The 25,819-nt window shown below is 43.6% G+C and overlaps 1 protein-coding gene across 1 annotated transcript; it reads left to right on the top strand.

Moving 5' to 3' along the window:
• The first annotated feature begins 430 nt into the window (after positions 1–430).
• On the top strand, positions 431–21,562 carry LOC140070293 (vomeronasal type-2 receptor 26-like). Its single transcript, XM_072116646.1, has 6 exons — positions 431–480; positions 992–1,283; positions 5,682–6,497; positions 16,772–16,909; positions 17,120–17,243; positions 20,664–21,562. The coding sequence occupies exons 1-6, from the start codon at positions 431–433 to the stop codon at positions 21,560–21,562; spliced, it is 2,319 nt and encodes a 772-aa protein (XP_071972747.1).
• The last annotated feature ends 4,257 nt before the right edge of the window (positions 21,563–25,819 follow it).

The following is a 25,819-nucleotide window of genomic DNA, read 5'->3' as shown; positions in this document are numbered from 1 at the left end:
TGCACGTGTCCAGTGCAATATTTTTAATGGATACCTAATAAAATTATCTGGATTTTATTCTAAATGTGTTCTGGCTTTTTTTAATTTTTTTTTTTTAAATAACAAGAAGCCTCTACAGTATCTCAGGAGGAACACTTCAACAACTGACACCAAGCTACCAGAGTGGACACAGAGACCACTGGGCGATAGGCCCTCCAGCTCTCCTTATCAGCTCCATGGACACTGCCCTCTGTTTACCCAACAATATTGTTATTGTTCACCTTCCCCTAAAAGCAATGTTTTTTCTTGCTCCCCCTGAAGATGTTCTTTTGAGTAGAAACATGTCAGGGACAGTCTTAGGAACTTGTCGGGGCAGGAGCAATTTAGGGGACTTGTTATAGTACACACTTTCTATCCCTCCACCTTCGGTAACTGACTACCCGATTCTCTTATGACTCCATACAACACAGCTGAGAAGGACCATGCTTATCCAGAGATCTGGTAAGATGTATGATTCCCTTTCCTTGTGTTATTGCTTTACACTGGATTTCTGTATTAACTCATTTTTCTTTATTGACATATATGGACATTCCACCCAGTTGATTTCTATTGGTTTGGTCCTGATATTCCAAAAATTACTTAAAAATAAGACCAGACGATTAAACAGTGGGTGCAATCTCTGAGATCCAAACCCTCGTCACTGCTGTAGAGGCTCATGGTAAATACCCATCCGTCATTGTACTGCACGGGCATTAGTCTCCCCCCGGCTGGGTTGGTACATTATACATTACATAACTGTTTTACCTTTACTCTACAGCCGCCACCACAAAATAATATTATAAATTACACTGCACATTTTTATTACAAAATTACCCTATAGGTGAGGAGTGCGACTGCATGGAGAGCATCAACCTACAACAGATGTTTATGTCCTCCCTACATGCAGATTGTGTCCTCCTGACACTTCTTTACCTACTTTTAGGCTTTTCACATTCTTCTCTTTATTTTTCAGTATCCACGCTCCTTACTACAAGAATCTCGTGGCTTTCTTTTACGCTGTTGATGAAATAAATAAAAATCATTTAATTCTCCCAAACCTGACCCTGGGATATCACATCTATGACTCGTGTTCAGACCCCAAGAAGGCGATAAGGAGCATAATACAAATATTATCCGGACCCGGATACCTTGTCCCTAATTATTCCTGCACCCGGAAGAAGAAGGTTGTGGGTTTTATCGGAGATCATTTCTCATCCACCACTTTACCGATAGCTCAGCTCCTGGGGATATATCCGTACACACAGGTCAGTCATATGGTCATGTTTGATGTAAATTAATATGTACAACAATATATTATATGACTTCTCCGGTACTGATCCAAAGTTACAGCCTCCTATCAGCTCCTCTTAGCTCTTAGCAGAATCATACAGAACATTAAGGGCAATTAATGACAGGTACTGATGTGTATAAAGCACTTGGGGTGAGATAGAAACTCCCTATAATCTCCTGCATCATCTATGTCTCAGATAGGACATTATAGTCAAGTACTTTATAAAAGTTCAGTTACTCTTTAATCTTAGTTGATCCCAGTCTCATGAAGACCTAATTGATTGTTTAGCCTTTGTTCACTTCTTGCTTGGGATGTATTTTATCTTAAAAGAAATCTATAATTGTGAATCAACTTACTGCAGTGGACCCCGTGGTAGATTCATTATGGCTGTATCTTCCCTAAACTGTGTTTTATATACCCTAGTAAAGAGTCTTTTTCCTCAAAAAACCTTATTTTATTTATATGTAAATTACCAGCAGAGGTGTGGAGGAGCCTTTGTGAGTTACGAGCCATACCCCAAGTAGTCCTGGAGAACTACCGTCCTGCATGCCCATGCTGCTTGTGAATGGGTAGAAGCTCATGTTCCCCTTGTAGCTTCACAAAGACTCCCTAACACACCAGCAGCCACTGCATCTTCACGGTCCATGCCGCCCCATTCACGTGGCCCATGAACACACAGGGAGGTGAGTCTGCAGGGCTACTTGGACCAAAGAATAGTCTTTTGGTCTGGAGCTCACAGATGATGTTCCAGGCCCCGTGTAGCCTCTGCAAGCTTAGGGATAATGCAACAATGAGGAATCTACCATGGCATCTCCTTTAGTAAGTAAATTATTGATATTAGATTTTCTTACGGTAATCTTGTTGTTTGTTTTTTATCAAGGGGGGGGGGTTAAAATCTCGTCAAATTCTTTATGTTGTTTACTCTGTTGGTGTATATATTTTTTGTGGATACATTATTTTGTCAATCACATTGAATTTAACTTTGGTCAAAATGTCTGATAAAACTCAGAACTCATAATATCAAATCCATTGTTTTAATTCCATCACCAAATTCCATGATTAGATGTAACGGATTGGTCATCTAAGGTTACTTGATGTCATATAAAGAGAACAATAAACTCCAAATCTTTTCATTAAAGCAGAAGACAACCTATTTCACCAGTAAAAGTATGTTTCACCTACGTTTATAAAGGAGACTTGTATTATTAGGGACAGGAGGAAATCTTCAATAATTGCCCTTTTTAGGGCATTTTAAAGTACTGCAGTAGGCTTCTAATGTACTGCTGTAGTGCTGTAGTGCAGAGATATTTAGTAAAGTAATACTGCAATATTTACTGCATCATCAAGCAAGATCCTGAATGTCTTATCTCTGTACAGGTTTGAGCTTCAGAAAATTCGCAAATTGCCATCAAACATATTTTGATTTGTAAACATGCTTCTGTCAGTGAATAGTGTGCATCAATACGTGGTTCATATATTTGTTGTTGTCAGTGTATAACAGTAATACCTTGATCCTAAAGATGCTATCACAGTATAGTTTGGTACTTGTGGTGGCCAGGAAGAAACATCAGTGAGAAGAACAAGCAAAAGGGGCAGGGTGCAGGATTCAGCAAGTAGCCACCTCATCGTCTTCTACTGCCCATGTCTGGGATCCAAGAAACAAAGGCCACTCCACAGGTTGGCTGCAGTGTGGCATTTTTTCTCACAGAATTCAGACGACAGTACAAGTGTCATTTTAATGCTGTGCCACCAGTCAATAGAGAATGGCCAAGGCCTTAGCAATCTGAGCACCTCATGTATGACCAGGCACCTGCAGAGTAAACATGAGCTGCATAGGCTGATACATTGAAAAAACCTGGAAACACCTATCACTGGCCTAACCTTTTCCATCGTCTTCCAGTTCTAAGGCTACCTGTCTCCACACTAAGGACAAATGTGACACCTCCAACACTGGCAGAACTACCATTAAAAAGCCTGTCCACATCATCCAATTAGCTCAGCATCTTTAAAGCAAAAGTTTGGCCCAACCCACAAGCTCAGGTCCTGGTGGTGTGCAAGAGCCGCCAGAACCTTGTAGAAGCTTTGGGTTTGGCCATTTTGACACAAGTTGTTATCAACGTGGCGGTGCAAAGGTTCCAGACCAATCTGTGAGAGCTGCAGCTTCAAATGCGTGCAATTTGTGTGCATTTTTGGTGTTCATACACTGCTGCTGCTCATCTATCTGCACTGCAGAGAAACTTTGACATGCCCCCCACTACTTTATTTGCGATGTACCAGCTAGTTGAAGACAGCAGCAGGCAATTGTGGAATACCAGCTCCAGAACACACAGTTGAGTAGAAGGAATGACTTTACCATCAACTGGACCTGTATGAGGAACATTTACTTGGTGCTGCACAGCTTCCAATATTCCTCCATATTGGTGGCATATGACTTATGGTTAGAGACGATGATGCCATTGTCGTCTCTACCATACCCAAATTTCATCTCCTTAAAAATCTCTTTAGGCTATGACAAAGGAAGTCATGGTGGCAGACTAGGAACATGAGGAGGAAGAGTTGCCAAAAAGTCGAAGTGCACCATAATGTGGATACTACTGGGGAGTTTCCATTGCACATTGAGAGCTCAGTTGCAACACTAGGAGGTGATGAACCTGAATTTCCACCAACTCACTCATCTATAGTTGTGGAACATAAAAAGAATTTAGCACTGAAGTCCAGCTCTTACTGTCGTGAAATGCTCAAAAAGATTCCACTCACTGTATTTTACATCCCTACACCCAGGGACACTAGTTACCTCCTCTCCTGCAGTCTGGTGTGTGATATCAATCACAGCAGATGCTTGTAGTGGCTGGGCGGATAGGAAGCTTTATTACAGGGCTAAATACTCCGCCTACATGACTTTATACAACTACAACATCTCACTTAAGTCAGTTTTCTAGGTGTTGCCACCATACTAGGTCCTGAGAGAAACATTATCAGAAAGGTGTTTAGCTACTTGGTACTGGGCAAATACAGGAACTGGTTTGTTAGGTCAATTTCTGCTGCCAGGTTCCTACATAAGGTGCCACTGATTCCAGAGTACTTGGAATTTTCTCTCTAGCCGACACGATTCCCAAGCAATCAATGCCAATTATCAGATTACAGATAAATGAGCCATGCAAGAAAGAGATTATACATAAAGCCTTATAGTTCAGGCAAAAACAGAAAATAACAGAATTCTAATGTAATTTGCCGTTTAGGTGAGAGGGGTTTAATGGGAGGAGCTTCCTTTGGATCACCAAATTTTATCATATTAGCTTTCTATAGTGCAAATTTACACCTGCTATTATCAGTTTTATTCTCTGGCACACGGGCAGACACAGAATTAGCTAATATGTGTATTATGAGCCAAACCTGATGAAGTGCGGCAGATCCCATCCTATAACATTTACAGTGGTAATTTTCCAACAATGAATAAAGTCAGAATGCAGAAGAATAATAACCCCTTATATAGAGCGGTTCAATAAGTGTTTGACAAAATAGGGCATTCCTGAGGGAAGTCGGTGTAATCGTCGTGTGCTGCCATCTATCAAACAACGGCAAAACAAATTGCAGACTGATTGATTGGTTGGTTTGGATTTGGAAGCCATTTGCGTAAGACGTGTTTAGTGATTTTTGGTAAGATGGATACAGAGCAGTATCGTCTGGTAATTCACTTTTTGTTTTTGGATGGGGAAAAATGTGAGGAGATAAAAGCAAAGTTGGATGCTGTTTATGGCGACACTTTGCCATCTATGACCAAAGTTAGATATTGGTTCAACGAATTTAAACATAGGCAAACATCTGTTGTTGATGGGGAGCGACCAGGACGCCCGGCAGATGTGGTTTCTGTGGAAATCATTCAAAAATTCGATGACATGATACCCGCTGATCAACGAAAGAAAGTGCGTGAAGTAGCAGAGGCCGTAGGGGTGTCGACCAGAATGGCAATTAATATTTTACATGATAAGTTGGCGGCCGCATTTGGAAAAAATGAAGGTGCTGTTTCACTACGATAACGTACCCCCAGTATTCACCCGATCTGGCTCCATGCAACTTTCTTGTTCCCTGAAGAAATGGATCACGGGAAAACAAGGAAGTCATCACCGAGACAGAGGCGTATTTTGGAGAGTTCGACAAATCCTATTTTTTAAAGAGGTTAAAAAAATGGCAGTAACGTTGGGAGAAGTGTATCTTACTATGAGGGGAATATGTTGAAAAATAAAAAAAAATAAAAATTGAAAAAAAATGTTGTCTTCATTTCTAACACGGGTACTTATTGAACTTCCCTCATACATTGATGATGTTCTTATTTCATATCACAGATAATAAATGTCCTTTTTTAACAATACAGATCAGTTATGGAGCTACAGACACATTGCTGAGTGATAGGAATCTGTTCCCGGCTCTTTTCCGGACCGTTCCTGATGACTTCACAACTTATTCCGTCATATCTCATTTTTTTAACTACCTTGGATGGAACTGGGTTGGAATTATAACCTCGGAGGATGAGGCTGGGGATAGAGAGACACGATTACTGACCAATCTTCTCGGCAGTCGTGGCATCTGTGTGGCCTTTGTCTTACAATGTGGACATCCATTCAAATATATAGAAAAGAAAAAGCAAGAATTATACAGGAAGGAGATAAGGAAGTCTTCTGCCAAGATCATTATATTATGTGGAACTCATTCTAATCATATACTAAGTTTTCTCAGTAGACTCACAGATGTGATAGAGGACAGAACCTTCATATTAAATCCAAACTTCTCTCCACTTTCTTTCTTTAACAAGTTTGATAATACACTGGTAGTTAATCTCAGTTTATCTTTTGCCCTGGACCCAGGAAAATTGTTAGACCTGGAAAGTTACTTACTGAATTCCTCTGTCTTGAAGAATCCTGAGGACCTTCTACTTCGAGATGTTTCTATTGAATTGTTTAATTGCTCAACTGCATCAAAGTTAAAAAATAAAAAGTATGAACATGCACATCAAACACGTCTTAAGAAATGTGAAGGAACAGAACCGTGGGTGCCAACTTTTAACTTCATGTCATACGACAGCACTTTAAGTATGTATCAGGCTGTCCAGTCCCTGGCTACTGCCTTACATGATATGTCCATCTCTCATGGCCACCAAAAAGACCATCAGATGCATCATCCTCCACACAAGGTGAATCTATAGAAATAATCTACCAGTAACCTCAATGCTCTTATCTCTCCTGGATAGATGATTGGTAATCTGATGAGCTGGTTTGTCGAAATTTGGGTTTATCAAGCTGGTCCGAACATCGGGAAAAAATTTTGTTTGAGATACAGACCTAAAACAGACTGTAAAGCCAAACACAAACCCCATTGAAGCCGGTTGGGATCCAAATTATTACACCCAAAAATATCTGTAAAATGGGGGTAGTAAGGAATAGAGGATTTAAAAAGGATTTAACAGGGGAGTTGAAGGGAAAAGGAAGGGAAAATATAAAAAAAATTAGATAACATTAAAAATTAAAGGTAAAAAGAAATAACAAAAAATGTATAGAAAATCATGTCAATGTTAATGAAGTGAAAGACCTCTTACTATGGTTTAACTTCTGCAATATTTGACAGATTTGAATTTTAAATCCAGTGAATATGGATTTTAAGAGTTTAACTGTTCCATACAGAGATAAGAAATGGTATAGGAGGATTTACTTTTACTATACATGTGGTGCATTCTCTACACCACAGAAAGAGGAGGTTTTATCATCATTATAGAATCCAGTACACCTACAAGTATTGGTTTCTATCATCACCACAGACAGCGGCTATCCTTTACGCCTAGAGGAGAAATGTTCCTGTCATCAAAATCAAAAGGGACATCCTCTACACCTAGAGGAGAGGTGGTTCTACCATCACAATGGACAGGGGGCATCCTATCCACCTAGAGGAGAGGAGGTTCTACCATCACAATAGACACTGGGCATCGTCTATACCTAGAGTAGTGTTGGTTCTATCATCAATACAGACAGGGGGCATCCTCTACACCTAGAGGAGTGGTGGTTCTATCATCACTAAAAACAGGGGGCATCCTCTACACCTAGAGGAGTGAAGGTTCTACCATAACCATAGACAGGGGGCACCCTCTACATCTAGAGGAGAGGGGGTTCTACCAACACCATTGACAAGGGGCATCCTCTACACCTAGAGAAGTGAAGGTTCTACCATCACCATAGACAGAGGACATCCTCTACACCCAGAGGAGAGGGGTTTCTACCATCACCATAGACAAGGGGCATCCTCTACACCTAGAGAAGAGGAGGTTCTACCATCACCATAGAGAGGGGACATCCTCTACACCTAGAGAAGAGGAGGTTCTACCATCACCATAGACAGGGGACATCCTCTACGCCCAGAGGATCCTCAACGGTCTCCATCTACATCTTTTTTATGACAGTATAGTAATAAACAGACTAAAAACCTGTTACAAGAGAGCTCTGGCTTTTATATGCTTGTGGCCTCTAGGTCATGGGCTCATGAACCTGGCATGAATATTATGGCCACTTTGTAAGGAGTTAACTCTCTGCATAAATTTATACTCCCATTTTTTTTCCCTCTGTGTCTTACAATGATTCATTAAAGCAGTAATTGACAAACCCTTTATAGTGTGGTCCACTCTGGAGAAATGTGCGACTACTGGGCGATTTTTCCTACTGGGGGAACGGCCTGTGGTTGGACACTGCTTACACAAAATAAGCACAACCTATAGTACCCCTTTAAAATGAGGAGAAAAGAGTGAGGCAATCTGACAACATAAAAAAATAAGTATAAAAAATTATTAACAATCTTCATTTATGCAGACATATATACACATAAACACAATTAAAAGTTGTTGAGAAGTACATTTACAAAGGGGTACTCACTCCTACTCGTTAAGTTATAAATAACAATCAGAACCCTCTATAGTAGAGTTCTTTTACGACTATTAATACTTTTTAATGTATAATGAATGTTTACCCTGTTATATCTGACATTCTATATGATCCGATAATTATGGGTTTTGTGGGCTCTGTGAAGTGATCATTAATATTTTTTATCTTCTTCCCCTGTTTTCAGTACCTTTTCACCATCCAGATTTTTTTATCCATTTAGTATTTTATGAATTGAATCTATGTATCATACATAAATGTTTCGCACCAATATCATGACAATATTGCATCCTTAGCACTGTCACTGTAAAGGCAGGACACAAACAAGGACAGTGAGCCCTGACACTGAGCCCCCCAATCTGTCCCTACCTACTTATTGGGTCCCCCCTAAACGGAGGCCAATAACTGGGCGACGTTCCCACCCTGGGTAAGGTGTGAACATGTAACAATACAGACAAACAAACACAATAAGGCGAGGTAAACAATCCGAGTTGGCAACAGCAGGAATATCAATAACCAAATCACAATCCAATAGACTAGTCAATAAACAGGCAAGAATTCAGAAATCAGAAATACAACAGAGCTAGAAACACAGCAAGATAGCAGTTTGACCAGCAAGGAGTCAAAGCAACACTGGACACTTATAGGGAACTCAGCCCTGCCACAGGTGGAAGGAGCAACAATCACAGATCACAGTGTTAACTCTTGCAAGACAGACCCAGCGAGGGGAGTGGCAGACATCAGCTCAGACAGCATAGGACCTAGTTCACACTGCAGAATGATGATAAACTCAGTGTCTCCTAATCCTACTAGCACGGATAGAGGAGACAGCAGGCGCAGACGTGACAGTACCCCCCCCCCTTTTACGAGGGGCCACTGGACCCTCATTAGGACCACCAGCAGTGGCGTACCGACCGCGGTCGCAGCGGTCGCCATTGAGACCGGGCCCATCGGACGGGGGGCCCGGGCGACCGTATCAATGGCGACAGCGGTCGGTACGCCACTGGCAGTCGGGCAGGGGCCTCCGTCCGTCCGGACAGGAAGCTCCTGCCCGTCACTGTATAGTGCTCGATGTGGCCGTTTCCGGCCGGTCGAGCACTATTACTGGAGCGATGTGGCCGGAAAACCACCCCGGCGCACATCGCTCCAGGAACTTGGATGCGCGGCCGCGTGATGACATCATCACGCTGCCGCGCACCCTTTCCTGTCTGGCCGCGGGCTGAAGAACGAAGACGCGGGACCTGCTGCCAGAGGTGAGTGTACAGGGTTTTTTTTTTGATCAATCAGTTGTAAAAGGGGCTTATTGTATATAATAATTAATTTGATGTAAAAATTAATTGGGGGGGGGGGATATGTAAAAATGTATTGTGGGGGGGGGGTAGAATATGTAATAATTCATTGTGGGGGGAGAGAATATTAAATAATTAATTGTGGGGGGGGACAGAATATGTAATATTCATTGTGGGGGGGCAGAATATGTAATTATTCATTGTGGGGGGGACAGAATAGGAAATAATTCATTGTGGGGGGGGAGAATATTAAATAATTAATTGTGGGGGGCAGAATATGTAATCACTGAAATGTCAGTTAGCAGAAAGGGTTTTGAGGGTTTTTTTTAGGTATAATTGGGGGGGGGGCCCCATTAGGAATTTTGTCCCGGGGCCCAGTGGACTCTAGTTACGCCACTGACCACCAGGTTTGGAGGGGTTTCGCTGGTGATATTGCCTGAGGAGGCGCGGGGCATGAAGATCTCTGCCAGCGACCCACGTATGATCCTCAGGGCCGAACCCCTTCCAATGTACAAGATACTGGACAGAGTTCTGAACTCTGCGAGAGTCAATTTTCTCAACTTCAAACTCCAGTTCTCCCTGAATGACAATGGGAGCCGGTGGCTCAGACCTAGGCAGGACAGGGAGAATGTACTTCTTCAGTAGAGACTTATGAAAGACATTATGGATACGGAGGGTACGGGGTAACTGAAGTCTGAATGCCACTGGATTTATCACTTCCGTAATAGTATATGGACCCACATAGCGGGGAGCAAATTTCCATGATGGCACTCTAAGACGTAGGTTTTTGGTTGACAACCACACACGTTCCCCCACGACATACTCCGGACCAGGTGACCGTTTTTTGTTAGCCTGACGTTGTTGGGAATCTTGGGCTTTAACCAGGTTCGAAAGAGCCCGAGCCCAGACTAAGCTTAGCCTTTGGAAGGTACTTTCAGCAGACGGATTAACAGATTCAATCTCTCTACACGACGAGTACCTAGGATTAAACCCATAATTACAATAAAACGGCGAAACCTTGGTGGAGGAATTTACCCTATTGTTTAGGGCAAACTCTGCGAGGGGAAGGAATTGTCTCCATTTCTCCTGAGAGTCAGAGACATAACACCTTAGAAATTGCTCCAGAGTCTGATTTAATCTCTCAGTTTGGCCATTGGTCTCCGGATGAAAGGCGGAGGAGAAGGACAAAGAGACACCCAGACGACCACAGAACTCTCTCCAAAATTTGGATACAAACTGAACACCCCGATCAGACACAATATTCTCTGGAATCCCATGAAGACGAAGTATATGATTGATAAACAGGGAGGCTAATATCTTGGCACTGGAAAGCTTCTTCAAAGGAATCAAGTGACACATTTTAGAGAACCTATCACATACCACCCAGACAACAGTTTTCCCCTGGGAGTCAGGCAAATCAGTTATAAAATCCATAGATATGTGAGTCCAGGGTCTTCTAGGAAGAGGGAGAGGATGAAGAAGTCCTTCCTGACAATGATGAGGTACTTTAGATCTAGCACAGACCTCACAAGCAGCCACAAAACCCTGGACATCACGGGACCATGACGGCAGCAGAATCCTGGGCATTAGCAATGGCAGCGGCTAAATCCTGGTCAATGACAGAAATTACAACACCGGGCGACAGGATCTTTTCTGGAATCGTCTCAGGGGCATTACTGGAGAAGCTACGAGATAGAGCATCAGCCTTAGTGTTCTTAGACCCCGGACGATATGTTATAATGAAGTCAAAACGAGTGAAAAACAAAGCCCAACGAGCCTGTCTAGGATTAAGCCTTTTAGCACTATCTAAATACAGCAAATTCTTGTGGTCTGTTATAACTGTAATTTGATGTCTAGCCCCCTCAAGGAAGTGCCTGCACTCCTCAAACGCCCACTTTATGGCCAGGAGTTCACGATTACCAACATCGTAGTTGCGCTCAGTAGGGGAGAACTTCCTTGAGAAAAATGCTACAGGATGAAGGTTAGTAAGGGATTCAGGGCCCTGAGACAAAACGGCTCCAACCCCAAACTCAGATGCGTCAACCTCTACAATAAAAGGTTGATTCAAATCAGGCTGGATCAAAACAGGAGCATTCATAAAACTTTGTTTTAATTGCATGAATGTTAACTCAGCATCTGGAGTCCAATGGGTTACATCAGCACCTTTCCTAGTGAGATCTGTCAACGGCTTGGCCAAAACAGAGAAATTTTTTATAAATTTTCGATAGTAATTAGCAAAACCCAAAAATCGCTGTAAGGATTTCAAGCTTGTGGGCTGTTCCCAATTTTCAATAGCCGCGACTTTGGCGGGATCCATACGAAAAGACTCAGGAGTGATAATATAACCCAGAAAGGATATTTTTGGACTCCAAACAAACATTTAGACAGTTTAGCGAACAACTGATTCTGGCGAAGTCTAGACAGTACATTTCTGACATGTTGTACATGAGTGGCCCAGTCTGGAGAGAAGATTAAAATATCATCTAAATAAACCACAACATATTGACCCAGAAGATCACGAAAGGTGTCATTTACAAATTGTTGAAAGATAGCAGGGGCATTACACAACCCAAAAGGCATAACAAGGTATTCAAAATGTCCCTCTGGGGTATTAAACGCCGTCTTCCATTCATCTCCTTCCCTGATACGAATCAGATTATAGGCTCCACGCAAATCAATCTTGGAAAACCAATGGGCACCCACTATCTGATTGAATAAGTCAGGGATCAATGGGAGCAGGTATTGATTCTTTACAGTAATGTTATTAAGTTCACGATAGTCAATGCAAGGTCTGAGACCACCGTCCTTCTTTCCGACAAAAAAGAATCCTGCCCCCATAGGAGAGTTGGACGGGCGGATATGTCCCCTTTGTAAACTTTCACGGATGTACTCCCGCATGGCCTCACGCTCTGGGGAAGATAAATTGAATATCCTCCCTTTGGGGTACTTGACCCCGGGCAGGATATCAATTCCACAGTCATAAGGCCTATGCGGGGGCAAGGACTCAGCAGAACCTTTATCAAAAACATCAGAAAAGTCTGAAATGTACTCTGGCAGAATGACATCTTCAGACTGAATTTCAGTAACAAGCAGAGAACAACAATGAGAGGAACATTTGACCCCACTTAGTCAATTCACCAGAGGTCCAGTCAAAGACTGGGTTGTGTAGAGCTAACCATGGAAGACCCAAGATGATATCAGCAGATAAATTTTTAAACACAAAAAATTGCAACAACTCAGTGTGAATGGAGCCAACCGGCAAGGAAATTTGGGGAGTTTTAGAGTCAATCTTACCCTCCTTTAACGGAGAGGAATCAGCACCAGTAACCTGGAATGGAGCATCCAGCTTTATCAAATCAACACCGAGGGCCATAACAAAATTTAAATTAACAAAATTTGCAGCAGCCCCTGAATCCACAAAAGCTTTACCAGAAACAGATCTCTCATTGATTGAGAGGGTTATGGGTAACAAAATTTTTGAGACTGATTCGGGAAATACCTGTGCGCCTAAGCGACCTTCCCGAAGGCCGCCTAGGCGCTGGAGTTTTCCGGCGCTGGTCTTACAGGGCACTTCCTTATCAGGTGACCGGAGTTCCCACAGTAGAAACAGAGCGAATTCTTTTTACGGTGTTCCTTGCGGTCACAGGGTGAAATGGTGCCCACTTGCATGGGTTCTTCAGTATTCCCCCGTGATTCTTTAGAAGGATTGACAGAGGAAAAAGGCAGAGAAGTAGGAACACAGAAAGCAGACACACGCTCACGCTTACGTTCTCTAAAGCGCCTGTCTACTCTGACTGCCAGAGACATAGCCTGTTCTAGAGTGTTAGGTTTGGGATGTCCTACTAGCAGATCTTTAAGGGCATCAGACAGGCCCAATCTGAATTGGTACCTAAGGGCACGATCACCCCAACCCGTTGGGATGGCCCACCTTCTGAATTCAGAATAGTCCTCAACTGCACGTTTACCCTGACGTAAAGCAGTCAACTGTTCCTCAGCATAGCTGGATTTGTCTGGTTCCTCATATAGAGATCCTAAGGCTGAAAAGAAAAGATCCACAGAGGTCAATTCAGGTGCATCAGAGGCTAACTAAAATGCCCACTCTTGGGGACTACCTCGCAGAAGTGAAATGATAATGCCCACTTTTTAAACTTCATTTCCTGAAGACTGGGGCCTAAGACGAAAATACAAATAACAACTCTCCCTGAAGGAGAAATAAAGCTTCCTATCACCACTAAAGAGATCAGGAAGCTTGACTTTAGGTTCACACACTGACAAACCTGAGGTAGCAGGGGGGCGCTGTTCCTGCAACTGAACCCGCTCAGCAAGGTTCTGTACCATCTGAACTAAGCCCTGTATCTGGTTGCCAATAGCCTCCATAATACTGGCCCAGTGATATAATATTTATTTTTATGGCTGGTCAAAATGTAAAGGCAGGACACAAACAAGGACAGTGAGCCCTAACACTGAGCCCCCCAATCTCTCCCTACCTACTTATTGGGTCCCCCCTAAACGGAGGCCAATAACTGGGCGACGTTCCCTCCCTGGGTAAGGTGTGAACATGTAACAATACAGACAAACAAACACAATAAGGCGAGGTAAACAATTCGAGTTGGCAACAGCAGGAATATCAATAACCAAATCACAATCCAATAGACTAGTCAATAAACAGGCAAGAATTCAGAAACCAGAAATCAGAAATACAACAGAGCTAGAAACACAGCAAGATAGCAGTTTGACCAGCAAGGAGTCAAAGCAACACTGGACACTTATAGGGAACTCAGCCCTGCCACAGGTGGAAGGAGCAACAATCACAGATCACAGTGTTAACTCCTGCAAGACAGACCCAGCGAGGGGAGTGGCAGACATCAGCTCAGACAGCATAGGACCTAGTTCACACTGCAGAATGATGATAAACTCAGTGTCTCCTAATCCTACTAGCACGGATAGAGGAGACAGCAGGCGCAGACGTGACAGTCACTTTATTTACTTATGTATGTGTATCATATTGTGCACCGTTTATAATAATATTCTTTTTAAAGACTTGCACTCGTCACTTTAATGTACTAGGCATTATTACAATGTATTGATATCGCTGTACCTTCGGCTTAGAACCTACCTTGTCTTCATATTGGTTCCTCAAATGCACAGACTGTTCTGTATGTCCTCGCACTGCGCATGAACGAAAAGATCTAGTGCGCCATGTTCACAACACTAGGTATCCGGACAGCAACTGCGCATGCGCGAGCATGCCGGGATCACGTGATCCCGACACTTGCTTCTTATCGTGAGAACATGACGCAGTGAATACGTTCTCATTGGCTCAACTCTCCTTTATAGGTGACCTTTAACCGGGATGACGCCACCCCCAGACGAATGCTCAATATGAGCCGAAACGCGCGTCGGGGCGGCAGTCATCGCTCGGACATTGTGTACAATTACCCTTAATACTGGTAAGGACTGGTTTAAAGACTCCAAATCTGTTTGTTAGCTTTACTATATTGGCACAAACATTAGCTGCGCCATTATCATTGCATGCAATCATACTACTCCTGGGTTACTACCCTATACATACCAGCCCTTCCAAATATTTTATACACCTTTATACAACCCACATATGTCCGGGTATGACTGTCTTTTTCTCTGCTCTATATTTACCCCACATACCTGTCATGTACTTCTCAACAACTTTTAATTGTGTTTATGTGTATATATGTCTGCATAATTAAAGATTGTTAATAATTTTTTATACTTATTTTTGATGTTGTCAGATTGCCTCACTCTTCTCTCCTCATTTTGAGGGGTACTATAGGTTGTGTATAGCTGTATATAGAATTATGTGGGGCATCTCTTTGGTGCAATAACCTGTACAGGACTTATAACCAATTACATAGTTATCCCTGTACATCTCCTGATTTCAATTTCTGTCTCACACAAAATAAGGTATATCACATTAGAAGACCTGCAGGAAAATGTCCCCATGATCTTATGTACCTGCTGTGATTGTAGCACAAGTACATGGTCAGGTGAGATGCTATTTTTTGATGGTGGCCTCAGGGCACTACAGACAACAAGTTGTTAAAGGTGTGGTGGTTGCCGGAAAAAAAGAAGAGAGGGGACTGAGAATATTTCTTTTAGTCCCGTGTCTTTATGTAGAACAGGTTGTATATCCCTAGCAATTCAACGTAAAATCTCCAGTTAGGGTTTATTTTGGGATCATTTTTTTTTATTTTCTTGGTAATATTACTTTCACTTTTGTTGCCTTTATATGTTTTTTTACAGGATTTATTTTCCTCTCTATAATCCTGTAATGCCTCATCGCTACCTTCTTGCTTTAGTAGCTTAAATGCTTTATCTTTCTTGTTTATTGCTCGCTTTACAGTACTAGTACATAGTTTTTTTTCCACAATCAAAATCAGCAGCCTCTCCCTAGCCCTGACTACTGTCTGTAAAGGTGCCCGGACATGTGACCTTGCCTCTTATACAGAATGGTCACATGTTTAAACTAGCCAATCACAGCCTGGCTCAAACAAGCTCATTGCTGTGGTTGCGAAGAGGCTGCCACGGTTTATTGGCCAAGATATATTATTGTGTCTGCAACAGTTTTTTGTCTGTATTTGCGCGGAAAAAGCTATTGAGGTTTATTAAGCTTGCACATGCATTTATTATGTGTTTGCGTCACAGTTGCATTTTCTCGGAAACTTTAGAAGTCTGAAACTTCATCTAAAGGGAGTGGTAGTGCTTAGTCGCAGTTTGCAACACGTTTTTAATTTTTGGGGGGGGGGGCAAATATGCTTTAAATGAAATGGCACATAAATCCCCACCTCTTTACTGGACCCGTACCCCAGTTTGGGCATCTCAGGGCAGGGTGTGGGCAGGGAGTGTGACAGGCATTGGTTGGCCATGGGCTTGAACTTAAGACTCTGCAAGAAAACTAGCCTAGGCTATAGCAGGAAACTCAACCTCATCAGACCTGGTCTTAGTTCCAAACTGGGGGAGTTTGCTCCCGATTTAGTAAGAGGCCGGAGCCATATAATAAATACGGGAGAAGCAGTGGTTTTTAATTCCAGTCTTAATAAAATCGCCCAATCTTTAACGTGTAAAATCTCAATATCATCTGGAAGTTAAAGCTTTTCATTGTTATAACCATGTGTCAGATTTTTAAAATGGGCCATGTCAGCAAAATGGCAAAAAGTTATTAATTTTATGACTTCTACTATATTAAAAATAATTTTACTAACTAATTTTCTTTATGGAAGGTCCACCGTTATCTACAATCAATGATGCAGCTGAATGAATCCGGGACACAACTTCAAGGGAACTCTGACGAAGGACAAACAGAAATCACCTACATCGTTAAAAATGTTATTGTAACGAATGGGTTGATCCTGAACACGGTTGGAGGCTACAAAATAAGCTCAATGGACGGCTTGACAAATTGGGTTCATACAAAAAATATAATGTGGAAAAATAATGCTGAAGAAGTGAGTTGTGGGAGGATTTCTATCCTTATTACTGGAATATTTCATGCCAGGGGGGAATGTGGAAAGAGGGCAGTCGTAATCATGATGGAGAACTTGTATATGAATCTTGTCTACTTTCTGCAGATCCCCATCTCTCGATGTTCACCAAGATGTTTACCTGGAGAGAGGAAAGTGACAGGTTCTGACATACACCTGTGCTGTTACCAATGTGCCCCATGTGCGGAAGGGGAAATATCTAATACGTCAGGTAGATCTGATGGACCATCTATTGTCTACAGGGCATGTGTAAAAAATTATATATATAATGATCATACAACCTGACACCTGTGACCGTAATCTAAGTGGCAATCGATCTTCTCCAGATCCTGCCGCAAGGCAGGATTGTCTTGCTGGGGCGTGGTTCCACCAGGTCGTTCCACAGGTGCGACTTGCCCATGGTGACAGCCAAGGTCGGGGTACAGGAACACAAGGCAGTCTCAGAGTCAGGAACAGGCGGATAGTCAAGACAGGCAGCAGAGATGCTAGGTCAGAGTCTGGTCCAGGGTTACAACGGGAGATAGGAGCAGGAACAAGGAATGCAGAAGGAAGCTTTCTCATAAGCAATAAGCACTACGATCCGGCAGTGGTTGCTGGGAGAAGCCAGCTTATAAAAAAAACACCAGAAGTGGCCAGCGCCAATCAGTGGCGCACTGGCTCTTTAAATCCGTGAGTGCCGTGCGTGCGCCCTAGGGAGCAGGGATGCACGTGCTGGCGCGTGATGGGAGCATGAGCATGGAGAGGTAAGTGAGCGTGGGTGCCACCACGGAGAGGGGCATGGGTGTATCTGTGATCCTATACGTGGATCACAGGGACACCCGGGAAATATGTTAGAAATGATTAGACCCTTTAAAGGTTAAAATACAGTTGGGGGTCTAAAAAATAGTAATAAAATTAATATATAAATAACTAAAGTAAAACTTCAAATCGCTCCCTTTCACTAGAACTGATAATAAGAAATAAACAAATAAAATCATTTACATGTTAGGTATCACTATGTTTAAAAAGTCCCAATCTAATAAAATATAAAAACTTAAATGTCCAAAATGCTATTTTTTCACCATTTAGAATTTTATAAAAAGTTATCAAAAGGTTGTACACTAGTAGAAAAGCAAAAGCTAGTGGGGGTCATTTACTAAAGGCCCGATTCGCGTTTTCCCGACGTGTTACCTTAATATTTCCGATTTGCGCCGATTGTACCTGAATTGCCCTGGGATTTTGGCGCACGCGATCGGCGCCGGCATGCGCGCGACGTAAACCGGGGGGCGTGGCCGAACGAAAACCCGACGTATTCGGAAAAACCGCCACATTTAAAAAACGAAAAAGTGTCGCTTGGGAAGCGCTTACCTTCACCTGGTCCAGCTCCGTGCATTCCGGTGCGTTCAGATGATTTTCAGCGCAGCAGCGCCACCTGGTGGACGGCGCAGGAACTACCTTCATATCCCGTCCGGACCCGAATCCTGTGCAAAGAACGCGGCGCTGGATCGCGAATGGGCCGGGTAAGTAAATCTGCCCCATTGTGTACAGGCTCAAAAAGCTTACAATTTTATTACACATAATACAGACAAATTGATGACACGCATCAGATATAATAAAAATCATTTAACAAATGTAGAAAAAGTGTCAAAAATGCATAAGGACCTGAGCTGATAAAAAAGGTCTACATTCCGCCACAAGTAAAGTCAAGTGAGAGACTGGTAGAAAAAAACATAATGGGGCAGATTTATCAAGCTGTCTGAAAGTCCCAGCCGAAGGAGCTCACCCGAAGTGCATTGTCCGTTTATTAATCCCTAAGATTGTGCGTCCTATATCCTGCATGTGTTGCTTCCCCGCTCAGGTCCCCGGAGTTCACCTTCTTTTTCCTGGTGTATGTAATTGCATTGTCCGTGTATAATGCGCTGTGTGGGGAGTCACTAAGATCCTGCGCCCGATATCCTGCATGTGTCGCTTCCCCGCTCACGTCCCCGGAGTTCACCTTCTTCTTCCTGGTGCATGTAAGTGCATTGTCCGTGTATAATACGCTGTGCGGGGAGTCACTAAGGTCGTGCATCCGATATCCTGCATGTGTCGCTTCCCCGCTCAGGTCCCCAGAGTTCACCTTCTTCTTCCTGGTGCATGTAAGTGCATTGTCCGTGTATAATGCGCTGTGCGGGGAGTCACTAAGATCCGGCGCCCGATATCCTGCATGTGTCACTTCCCCGGTCAGGTCCCTGGAGTTCACCTTCTTCTTCCTGTTGCATGTAAGTGCATTGTCCGTGTATAATGTGCTGTGCGGGGAGTCACTAAGATCGTGCATCCGATATCCTGCATGTGTCGCTTTCCCGCTCAGGTCCCTGGAGTTCACCTTCTTCTTCCTGGTGCATGTAAGTGCATTGTCCGTGTATAATGTGCTGTGCGGGGAGTCACTAAGATCCTGCACCCGATATCCTGCATGTGTCGCTTCCCCGCTCAGGTCCCTGGAGTTCACCTTCTTCTTCCTGGTGCATGTAAGTGCATTGTCCGTGTATAATGTGCTGTGCGAGGAGTCACTAAGATCCTGCACCCGATATCCTGCATGTGTCGCTTTCCCGCTCAGGTCCCTGGAGTTCACCTTCCTCTTCCTGGTGCATGTAAGTGCATTGTTTGCAACACAATTTGAATATTAAATCCAGTGCTCAATCCAAATCAGTCAGATCGATTGTGTCGTATGAAAGCCGGTGCCGATGCGCCAAAATCCAATCGCATGCGAAACAATCCCTTTCTAAATAGCTGTCACAGTGGCGAAAAATGCTGAAAATTTCCAATATCCTACGAAAGTGCGTTCCTCAGACCCTAAGTAAATAAGCCCCATCGTCTCAAGCTTATGGCTGGAGGCAGCCTGCGTGTTACGTCGCAGCCATGCGACTTCCTCAGGGTTACATTCCACAACATGGTGGCAATGACATTATAGACTGGTCCGTACACCAAAGCATGAAAAATTTGTGTCAGAATATGGAAAAATGAAAAAAAAATTTTTTGCACAGAAGTTAATTAAAAAAATATATATATATTAAAACATAAAACAACCTCTATAAGTGTTATATTCCTGCCATTACAGCGACGGAAGGAATAAACCAGAGGTGTCACTCGGAGGTCACAGTGAAAGCAGAAAAAGCTGTGAACATGAAAATGCGCCATATACGTTTTTCTACATTTTCACTGCACTGCATCGTTATCACTAGGAAGTGCAATGTGTTAGGCAGAAAACAAGCCCTCCTACAGCTCCTTACATGGAAAAATAAAAATTAGTGAAAAATGGAAATGCAAAAAGAGTAAATCTGGATCTTCAAGGTTTAACATTGAATTATTATTTTTTTTAATATAAATGCATCAGAGATCAATACATTCATCTAGGGATGTGTGAGGGATTGTTTTTTAGGCAGTGAGTTCTATTTTTCAATGTTACTGTTTCAGAAAATACAATTTACATTACTGTAAATGTTTTATGAACTTTTGACTTTCTTTTCTGAGGGGAAGTTTTGTCTTTTTTACAGCAAAACTGTTGAGTTTTTCCCCTTTCTTTTAAAATGGCTTACAAAATCTCTAGTGCATTATACATATGGAAAAATGTGCAGATAATCCTTAACTTCTATTTTTATTTTCTCTTTTTCAGATAGTAAAGATTGCATGAAATGTCCAGAAGATTCGTGGCCCAATGAGAACAGAACATCCTGTGTATTGAAAGACTTAGAATATTTATCTTATGCCGAGGATATCATTTCCATCGCTCTTTCTTGTTTATCACTTTTCTTCTGTATTATGACTGTTTTATTACTTTTAATTTTTGTTTTTTTTCATAACACCCCCATAGTGAGAGCCAATAACAAGAACCTGAGCTTCATTCTCCTGGTCTCCATCATGCTGAGCTTCCTCTGTGTCTTCTTGTTCCTCGGTCGTCCTGTGGATATAACCTGCATGTTACGTCAGATCTCTACTGGAATATTCCTCTCAGTGTCCATCTCCTCATTGTTGGCCAAGACCATCATGGTTTACATCGCCTTCAAAGCCACCAGGCCTGGAAGTGTGTGGAGAACATGGACTGGAGTGAGACTCCCTAATTGTGTGCTCCTGATCTGCTCCTCGGTCCAGGTTGTCCTCTGTATGAGTTGGGTGACCCTCTCTCCTCCCTTCCAGGAGCTGGACACACACTCTTATAAGGAGAAGGTCGTAGTTCAGTGTAATGAAGGGTCAGATCTTTGGTTCTACTCTGTCCTGGGTTATATGGGGGTTCTGGCTGCGGTTAGTTTTATTACAGCTTTCTTAGCCAGGACATTACCGGACAGTTTTAATGAGGCCAAGTACATCACCTTCAGCATGCTGATGTTCTGCAGTGTCTGGATCGCCATGATCCCGGCTTATCTCAGCACCAGAGGGAAATACATGGTGGCCGTGGAGATATTTGCCATCCTGACCTCTAACGCTGGGCTGCTGGGATGTATTTTCCTCCCAAAATGCCTTATAATTATTTTTAAGCCTGAACTTAATACAAGAAAATATATTTTGAATAATTAGCTTGATAGTCATCATGAATGAGACAGATATATAGATAGATAGGAGATAGATAGATATGAGATAGATAGATAGATAGATAACAAAAAGAAAGTCCAAGCGGCACAAACCACGTGTGTGGAGTTGGGTGCAGGCGCCCTAGGACTGGGCCATGAGTCCTCTAATTAGATAGATAGATAGGTAGATAGATAGATAGGAGATAGATAGATAGATAGATAGATAGATAGATAGATAGGAGATAGATAGATAGGAGATAGATAGATAGGAGATAGATAGATAGATAGATAGATAGATAGATAGATAGATAGATATGAGATAGATAGATAGATAGATAGATAGATAGATAGTAGATAGATAGATAGATAGATAGATAGATAGATAGATAGGAGATAGATAGATAGGAGATAGATAGATAGATAGATAGATAGATAGATAGGAGATAGATAGATAGATAGATAGATAGATAGGAGATAGATAGATAGATAGATAGATAGATAGATAGATAGATAGGAGATAGATAGATAGATAGATAGATAGATATGACATGTATGGATTATTTTCTAAACTTTCCTATTTAGCAAAATTATTTATAAGTAGAGATGAGCGAACATGCTCGTCCGAGCTTGATGCTCGTTCGAGCATTAAGGTACTCGAGACGGCTCGTTGCTCGGACGAGTATTTCCCCTGCTCGAGATCGAGCATTTAATTAAAAAAACACAGTGAAGAACAATGAAGAATAGAATAAAAACAGTGAACACAGTGAACACAGGATCATTTAAGTGAAAAACACAGTAAAGAACACAGTGAAGAATAGATTACAGATGTTCGGCACATCTGCTTACTTGTCGGAAGATACGCGCGGAACGGTGCGAACAAAATAGTATGTGAAGAACAATATATATGTGTGAAGAAGACATTGCAGAACACGGTGAGCAGGACGGAGACACAAGGGAGCAGCACAGAGACACCGGGGAGCAGCACAGAGACATCGGGCAGCGGCACGGAGACATCGGGGAGCGGCACGGAGACATCGGGGCACGGAGACATCGGGGCACGGAGACATATGGGCACGGAGACATATGGGCACGGAGACATATGGGCACGGAGACATCGGGGCACGGAGACATCGGGGCACGGAGACATCGGGGCACGGAGACATATGGGCACGGAGACATCGGGGCACGGAGACATATGGGCACGGAGACATATGGGCACGGAGACATATGGGCACGGAGACATCGGGGCACGGAGACATATGGGCACGGAGACATCGGGGCACGGAGACATATGGGCACGGAGACATCGGGGCACGGAGACATCGGGGCACGGAGACATAGGGGCACGGAGACATATGGGCACGGAGACATCGGGGCACGGAGACATATGGGCACGGAGACATCGGGGCACGGAGACATATGGGCACGGAGACATCGGGGCACGGAGACATCGGGGCACGGAGACATATGGGCACGGAGACATATGGGCACGGAGACATCGGGGCACGGAGACATCGGGGCACGGAGACATCGGGGCACGGAGACATATGGGCACGGAGACATCGGGGCACGGAGACATCGGGACACGGAGACATATGGGCACGGAGACATCGGGGCACGGAGACATCGGGGCACGGAGACATATGGGCACGGAGACATATGGGCACGGAGACATATGGGCACGGAGACATATGGGCACGGAGACATATGGGCACGGAGACATCGGGGCACGGAGACATATGGGCACGGAGACATATGGGCACGGAGACATCGGGGCACGGAGACATATGGGCACGGAGACATATGGGCACGGAGACATCGGGGCACGGAGACATATGGGCACGGAGACATATGGGCACGGAGACATCGGGGCACGGAGACATATGGGCACGGAGACATATGGGCACGGAGACATATGGGCACGGAGACATAGGGGCACGGAGACATCGGGGCACGGAGACATCGGGGAGACTTCAGTGGAAGAAGAGCAGCGGATCCCGGGACAGCGTATCTCCCGACAAGTAAGCAGATGTGCAGAACATCTGCAATCTATTCTTCACTGTGTTTTTCACTTAAATGATCATGTGGTCACTGTTTTTATTCTATTCTTCACTGTTCTTCACATCTGTTAACTTGTCGGGAGATAATATACGCGCGGAACAGTGAAGAATAGATTGCAGATGTTTGCATACATCTGCTAACTTATCAGAAGACATTCTTTTTCAATTAATTAACACATTTTATTACCGAACCATGGTCCCTTTGAAAAATGCTCGAGTCTCCCATTGACTTCAATGGGGCTCGTTATTCGAGACGAGCACTCGAGCATCTGGAAAAGTTCGTCTCGAATAACGAGCACTCGAGCATTTTAGTGCTCGCTCATCTCTATTTATAAGTTATTGTAACATGAATGAAGAGATTGTTCTAAGTCTCCACATGATATGTATTATAATTCTGCATAGAAAATAAGATGATATATTGGGTTTGAGAGAACATCTAATGCTAATCAGAGGGTTTCATGTAAGGTCGTGTCACCACGTTCAGTTGGATATAAATAAATGTAACCATAGACATTTATAGACCTGATCCCACAAAACTGACAGAATATTATGTAATTCATGTTATTTGGGTTGCGTTATTCTTCTGGATCATTAAGCATTTAAAGTGCAGTCAGATGGAGAATTTTGTAGTTTACCATTACTGTAAATACTCAAGTATAAGCCGAGTTTTTCAGCACAAGAAATGTGCTAAAAAAACCCTAACTCAGCTTATGCTCGAGTATAAAACAAAAAAAAAAGAGTGTACTCACCTACAGATGCCCCCCGGATGGTCCTTTTCTGTCCAACAATGTTCCGGGTCCCTCTGTCTGTGGGGTGCCGTCGCTCGAGCTGTGACGAGAAACTCTCTGACATCACAGTGTGTGCTGAAGGCAACATCCGGAACATCGTTGGACTGAAGAGGACCTCCCAGGGGGGAGGGGGCGGGCATCCGAAAGTGAGTGCACTTTTTTCTTTTTCTTATAGGCTGGACAGGGGCTGTATACTGGGTGAAGGGCTGTTTATTGGGGGATGCAGGCTGTATACTAGGGACAGGGGGCTGCAGGCTGTATACTAGGGACAAGAAACTTCTGGTTATATACTAGGGACAGGGAGATACAGGCTGTATACAAGGGACAGGGGACTGCTGGCTGTATACTAGGGACAGGGAGATGCAGACTATATACAAGGGACAGGGGGCAACTGGCTGTATACTAGGGACAGGGGGCTGCAGGCTGTGTACTAGGGACAGGAAACTTCTGGCTATATACTAGGAACAGGGAGATGCAGGCTGTATACAAGGGACAGGGGGATGCTGGCTGTATACTAGGGACATGGGACTTCTGGCTGTATACTAGGGACAGGGGTCTGCTGGTTGTATACTAAGGACAGGATACTGCTGGCTGTATACTAAGGGCAAGGCGCTGATGGCTGTATACTAGGGACAGGAGACTTCTGGCTGTATGCTAGGGACAAGGGGCTGCAGGCTCTATACTAAGGACATGGGGCTGCTGGCTTTATACTAGTGACAGGGAACTGCTGGCTATATACTAGGGACAGGGGGCTGCAGGCTGTATACTAGGCACAGGGGGATACTGGCTGTATACTAGGGACAGGGGACTGCTGGCTCCATACTAGGGACAGGGGACTGCTTGCTTCATACTAGGGACAGGGGACTGCTGGCTATATACTAGGGACAGGGGGATTCTGGCTGTATACTAGGGACAGGGGGCTACTGGCTGTATACTAGGGACAGGGGACTGCTGGCTCTATACTTGGGACAGGGGGCTGCTGGCTGTATACAAGGGACATGGGGCTGCAGGTTGTATACTGGGGGCAGGGACTGCATTCTGAGGGGCAGGGGCTACATACTGGGGGCAGGGGATGTAGGGTTTATAATGGTGGCGGGGCTACAGGCTGTAAACTGGGGGAAAAGGCTGCAGGTTGTATACTGGGGGGGCATGCACCGGCTGGCTGTATACGGGGGCAGCCTGGGACTAATGCATTTCCTACCCTTGGCTTATACTCGAGTCAAAATTAGAGTTTAAATTTAGGTACTTCGGCTCATACTCGGGTCGGCTTATACGTGAGTATATAAGGTATCTTATTTTAAGAGAAAAAGGTGGGCAGTGGGCAGGCAATAGAGTAAAGTTCCCCAGGGAAGGTCTTCACCTGGAGGCCACGTGATTGTTAAACATAAACCAATGTAGGTGTCCCTGGAGAAAATG

Source organism: Engystomops pustulosus, chromosome 7 (genome assembly GCF_040894005.1).
Source record: "Engystomops pustulosus chromosome 7, aEngPut4.maternal, whole genome shotgun sequence".
In the NCBI taxonomy this organism is placed as follows: Eukaryota; Metazoa; Chordata; class Amphibia; order Anura; family Leptodactylidae; genus Engystomops; species Engystomops pustulosus.
This window is presented reverse-complemented; position numbering and strand designations above follow the sequence as displayed.